Below are 6,507 nucleotides of genomic sequence, written 5' to 3' on the forward strand. Positions count from 1 at the left end.
CTGATTTTTTAATGTGAATATTTGCATTCACTCATCTTGCCTCTCCCTGTGCACATAAAAAGGTATATTTTTCCTTGCAAATTATCCATGTAAGTCAAATCAAACCAAGTGTAACAGAAACTGTGGAAAAAAAAAAAAAATCGCCCAACTGCAAAAGGCATTTCTGCATGAATTTGCCTTGGGTTTTTGTTCTTTATTATGGAGGGAAAAATACTGTAATGAATTATTTTATGAAGGTGTTTTGTTTCAAATAAATTTCTCCTGTTTTCCCTGCTGCTTTGGAATTTTTCAGTTGCTTTCCTAGAAGGAATACACACATGGATTTTCTCTGATAAATACAAAAATTCCTTAATGGTAATTCAATTGGTGAAATGATGTGAGGCTCAATGCACAATGAAAAAGTAAGTTTTTAATTCTTGCTATAGTATGTGCTGAATACAGTGCTTCCAAGGAGACCTTTCATCGGGCAAGCAGGAGGGCAGATGTCTTTTGAAGTAAAAACGCTCTTATTTGAAAATATTTAATCTCTTAAAATGTAATTTTAAATTGAAAGGATTTTATGAATTTTTAAAAAACAGAAGTAGAAAAAAAAAAAACCAAAACAAGAAAAAAAAAATCAATGAGTGCCTATTTTATACCTGTCTAACATGTTAGTTGTTGGAGTTGTTGGGTATGACATATTCAAAAATATTATTCCAAATAACAGTACATAAAACAAGACCGAAGCTTAGGAAAAAAATATACTGAATACACTTCAGAAATTGAAACAAATGTGATACCCAGGTGCCCACATATTTTGTCCTTCCCTCTTGCCTGTAGACAGAGAAACTGTGTGTAAATTAACTCAAACTACCATTTTTTAGTGTAAGGTTTAGCATAAAATGTGCTGGCTGACTGCCATGGGAAGCAAAAGGCTTGTAATTTCAATTACATGGCATTTCAAGTAGAACAGGCCCTAATGTGGTAGGTGGGGATTAGAGGTGGCTGCCAACATTGCAGGAGAGCTCTGAGGTTTATTATTTTTACAGTATGAAAAGACCATGTTGATTAGCTGACCGTACGTCCTTGAACAGACTACGGAAGCTGAAAGATTAAATATTTGGTGAACTCTTACAGAAAATGGATATTGTATGGAGAATCTTCAAACAAAATATTGCACAAAAAGTTCCATTGCATGAATAACAACTGTCTTTGCCAGCTGTTTGGTCAGAACAGAAGGGTCACTTGCAAACAAATTGTTCAATAAGGGGACTGGTTTTTTTAGCATTTGGAAAGATCTCTGTCAAATGTGTCTATTTAAGATATCTAAGCTATTCAGCAAAGGGTTTGTGGGTTATACGTAGAAAGCCAAGCATGGTTGTCTTTCTTACAGTATTATCTCCTGAAATTACCAGTAAAATTTGCAGTTGATTAGCAAAACTATGTAAAAGAAAAAGTTCAATCAAAACGCATAGTATATATTTACAGCATGCCAAGAACTAACTAATTAATAGGGTTTCACCTCCTTTTCCTTGTTTCATTGTGGTCAGACAATTCAGTCTTTAAGCACTTCTCTTGTGAAGTGGGAACTGTTCCCACACCTGAGATTGTGTGTGTGCATGGACATGTATGTGAGTACCTGGGTGTTTTTACTCTGAAGCAGACCAAAATGACACAGAAATATAATGCTGTGCTGTTTATTAACATTTTTTGTGGTCAGCGAGAAAGACTTAATTTATTTTCTAACAAGCGCTCGATTTCCAGGTCATGCTGCAGGTAATTGGGAGGCCTTTCTCTGGGCCTTAGCTATTCTGAAATGTTGCACCTTTCTAGAACTCCTCAGGTCTCAGTGATTATTACACAACCCATGTCAAGTCAGCTCAATGGTGAGATCAAGACCATATCTGCACTGGGGTATTTTAGGGGTACAAACTGTACTGATGTATGCTGGCTAACACTGCTGCAGATTGAAGCACATACAGTGATCTTTGATAAACTTTCTAATTAATGACCTCCTTAGTTGTAGTTCTGTTCCACTGTGGCATTCCCATTAAGTGACTGTATTTTCCAGAAATACAGGGAACCAATGATGAGAGATTACCTTTAGTTTTATTGTTTGTAACTTTTTACCTTAGCAGTAATTTGACTAAGGGTTCTGAGTAAAAATAGCATTGATGAATGTATTGTATGTGAAGAAATTATGATGATACGTAAAGAAATAGTTGTCCTTAAAAGTTGACAAATGTATCCTGAGGGCTTTGTTTGAACATATTTCTGGCACAGAGACATTGCCTCACCTTCCAAGTTTGAAAGTGATGAACAGGGCCCAGAGCTGTTTCTACAAGTTTGAAGACAAGGATGTCTTTCAGGAACATCCTCATATTTAGGTCTCGTTAATCTTGTTAATGTAAATAGGCCATTTATAAATTTTGTGCTAATATTTAGAAAGCTTAATGAACAATCAAGGGCAACTGTAGTTTGGAAGATACTGAAGGAATTGGAAGGACTTCTGTGCACATACTTCATACATATATGTTCTATTTTTCAGTCTACTGTCATTATCATTAAAGTCCGAGTTAACTGACGTTAGTGTTCTATCTCTGCAATTACTGGCCAGTAGACAAAGGATAGATTTTGGTGAAGTGGAATAAGAAGGTTTAAATATATGACTTGCAAGCCTGAATCTCTTAAGTGACATATCTGAACTGCTGCCATGCATCCAGTGGAGAGAAGGGGCACCACTGAATCCTGCGAGAGCTGTACAAATTAATTTATCCTCACATTTGAACTGGCATGCTTCTAAAGCCTCCTTGATAACATTCCTTACTTTCAGATTGTGTTTGTCTGTTAGGAATAAGGCTGATGCATAAATTGAGTACTGGAGGCACTGAGGACATCTGTCTGTGTTTGTGCATTATTCACACAGATGAACTCATAGTCTCAAAATGTAAAAAAATATTTTTATATACAGTATTATTTAGATATATAGAAAAAAACCCATTACCTGAGCCTGCATCCAAAAATGCTGTTGGTTATAGCCCTGAAATACCTAGCTTCAGAGAAGGAACGAAGAATGGTTACACTATAGTTTTAGTATCTTGATAAATTCTTGTGCTTCCCCCTGCTGATCATTATTATTTTCTATAAAGTGAGTGTTTAATTGGAAGGCACAATTATAAGCACATAACTTGTCACAAAATTAGATTGCTAATATTAAATATTTAATTTTCCATAACTAGTATTGCAATACTGTTCTGGTCTTTTGTGAAGCTATTGCCTGACAAAATGTCATACGCCTGTGGTATTACATAGAACAGAAGAATACACAGGAAGAGTTACAAAATTTGGGGAAAAAAGTAATCCAAAGTTACCTCATTCATTTCAGAGGGTCTTGGAACTGTGCATCTGAAAGGGAGTTTGAACATATAATAATAGGTAATGAATATATGTAAATGTATTTATTTTAAATCATATACAAGATTAATATTCATTCCTAGAAAGAATGTATATATCTGTCCTAGCTACAGAACTGAACACAGACTCTGTATGTCTTTGTAGCTGTGTGTTAACACAGCGAAGGCAGACATATTTATTAAATGCATGCATGTTCCTGCCTTTATGTGCCTGTATATGCTTATGCACAGGCATATCTAAGTGTCTTACGTGCACTTATGTAAGATTTAAAAGCCTGTATTGAAACATACAAAGGTATTGCTGATGTTTGATGATCTTTGTGATTTGGAGTCTCCTAATTGGAAATGATTTAATTGAAACATTACTTATATTTATATAAATATCTGAAGCACAATATAATGATGACTATGATTAAAGAATCATTTTTCTCCATTTATCTTTGGATCTACTACAGGCAGTAGACAGCTCCCTTTACTTAGACAGTCAGTTGTATGTGTCTTACGTGATTGCTGTGCATGAAGGAAAGAAGTATAGTAGAGGGAAAAGCAGAATGTAAGAAACAGTAGAGGATTGTAGAAGAGAAAGATAACTCTATTTCATTTCCAGAAAGCAGAACATGGAGAGTGTAACCCTTTCATAAGGCTAACATTTGGAAGCCTGTGTTTTTAGGAGGTTAGGGAGTTAATGAAAACCCATAGTAATTTCCATATGATAAACTTTTAATCGTCCAACTGAAGAATATTAGAAGAGCACTTTGGTCTTCAGTTATTACCATAGACCACTGACTAGTTTTTATTCCAGATTTCATCAGAAGCGTGCATGAAATTGTACGTTCAAAAAGGATTAATCCTTTTAAAGTTCCATCTCATGCAGCAGCTATCTGCAGCAGCCCACATGTCTGCAGGTGATACAGTACCAGCCCAGCACACTGCAGAGCAGCAGAGCTCTGTATGCCTTCTGTGATAGAGGCCACCGGTTTGAGTTTCCCTCCTCTGCTCAATCATTCTTCTCCCTGAAATTATGTCATCTTAATGTCTTTGAATCCGTGGCCCCTCTCTAAATTTGTTTGACATTTACTGAAAGATTAAAAAATTAAGAAGAGGTGAATGACCGTGAGACCACTGCATAAGCCTTGTTTCTTCAGGAAATCAACAAAACCCCTTAGACTATTGATGAAATGTTTTGGTGAGGTAATACTGTATGATTTATTTCAGACAGGCTTTAAGAATGCTTTAGTTAATGTTTTTGCTTGTTGTTTTTATGACCATGTCTTATATACTCAGTCATAAATTTTTTGTGTATCTCAAGCATTAAAAAAACTTATCAAGTTTATGTCATAGTATATTTTAAAATCATTTCCTGAAACTGTATTGAGTGGATTCCAGAAAATGCAGATCATTTTGAATACCACAGCATTCAATAGTGAAGTGTCTGGGGAGGTGGTCTGTTTGCTGGCATCCCTTCCAAACTGCTATGTCACCCGGATGATTTAGTTGCTGTTCCTGAAAGGGATACTTCTTGCAGTGATAAAAAAGCACTGGCAATTCTGATTAGGAAATTCTGTGATATTCCCAGAAGTGCTGCTTTGCAGAGATACGGTGCCAAATGTTATGGTAATTTAAAGTAAGTGCAACCCCCACTAAGTAACTGGAACTGCAGAGAATGTAAATCATTGAAGAATTTGTCCTGTTATGATGTCTCAGCACGGAACAAGAGCTTGTGTGAAGGTATATATTTGAATTACTTTAGAACTGTTGATTTTAAGTAATGCCTCTGATTTATGTTAAGGCATGATATTTTGTAATATTTTGCATACAATGTTATGTATTCTACATAAAAAGCACCAGATTCACTCTTCTAAAAAAAAAAGACAAAATCCTTTTTCTCCTTTTATTGCTTCACATGTAAACGAGAAACTAGATTAAAGGTATTCCCTTTTCCTTTTTCCTGTGTAAGTCTCAGACAGTTTGGACTCTGGATGCCATGGGTGTCAGACCAGGAGGTTCCCCAAGGCAGAAACTCTTAAAGGACTCCGTAGCAGCAAAAGAACTTCAGACCATGGAAAAACACCTAGCTGGTATGTATGGTAGCAAGGGATTGTAAAACACATAGCAGTACTCACCCAGCTAGCTCTGCCAATATTATAGATGAAGAAAAAAATGATCTGTCTCGCTTGTTGATGAAAACAGACAAAAACTTTAAACTTCAGGGTGTTTTTTTTTTATTGAGGAGAAAGAGCACAGTTATTGTTATGTTTGTAGATATAATGATCTTTGCTGTAAGTACAGTAAATACAGCAATTAAACAGTAATTAAGCTGTGTTAAATATACTGCAGTCTGACAGCTCGATACTGCACCTATTTATTTGGTTTCACATTTCACCAAGACTTACGTAATAAGGAAGATGCTTTACCTACAGTTCAGTAATATTTAGAAAAGGTTGCAGTGAACCTTTAGCTTGAGAACAGATTGCTTTGCAGGGAGAGCCTACCTTGTTCATGAGACTTCTGGCTAAGTGAAGTCTGTTAACTTGCGTGCAGTGGAACATCTGCAACATCTTCGATGGGGCAGCTATTTCTAAAAGGTCAAAGAAACACACACACCCCCCTTGGTGAAAATACATTTCAGAGCTCTGCAAAATTTAATGAGGGATATCTTAGTATATAGTTTACATTTGTTGTTATTTGTAATCAATATTTGCTATCTTCAGCTTTAGTTTCAAGGTATGACACAGACCTATAGCATGGTAGTCCTATATTATGCATCCTCTTTGTTTAAGCTGCAACAGTTAATTTTTCTCCATTCTAGTAGCTGGTGCAGTGCTGTGTTTCAGCTTTGGTCTGAGAACACTGCTGATAACACACCGATGTTTTAGTTGTTGTTAAGTAGCGCTTACCCTGATGAATGACTTTTCAGTCTCATGCTCTGCCAGTGAGAAGGGGCACAAGAAGCTGGGAGTGAGGAGAGACAGGACACCTGACTGGAACTAGCCAAAGGGGTATTCTTTGCCAGAGCGCATCATGCCCAGTATGTAAACCAGGGGGAGTCACCTGGAAGGCCCAGATCACTGCTTGGGTCGGGCTGGGTGCCAGTTTATTGTTTTTCCTCTTTCCC

The 6,507-nt window shown here is 36.5% G+C and overlaps 1 protein-coding gene across 1 annotated transcript in view; it reads left to right on the plus strand.

Annotated features, from left to right (window-relative positions):
• Window positions 1–5,349: 5,349 nt before the first annotated feature.
• Window positions 5,350–6,507, plus strand: part of LOC104402144 (chromosome unknown open reading frame, human C8orf34) — a gene marked incomplete at both ends in the record, with an annotated part of 11,311 nt that continues 10,153 nt past the window's right edge. The window contains one exon of the mRNA XM_010009938.1: window positions 5,350–5,470. Within this exon, the coding sequence (XP_010008240.1) occupies window positions 5,350–5,470 (121 nt within the window). The remainder of the gene's footprint in view (window positions 5,471–6,507) is intronic.

This window comes from Nestor notabilis, unplaced genomic scaffold (assembly GCF_000696875.1).
Source record: "Nestor notabilis isolate BGI_N333 unplaced genomic scaffold, ASM69687v1 scaffold15562, whole genome shotgun sequence".
Taxonomy (NCBI): domain Eukaryota; kingdom Metazoa; phylum Chordata; class Aves; order Psittaciformes; family Psittacidae; genus Nestor; species Nestor notabilis.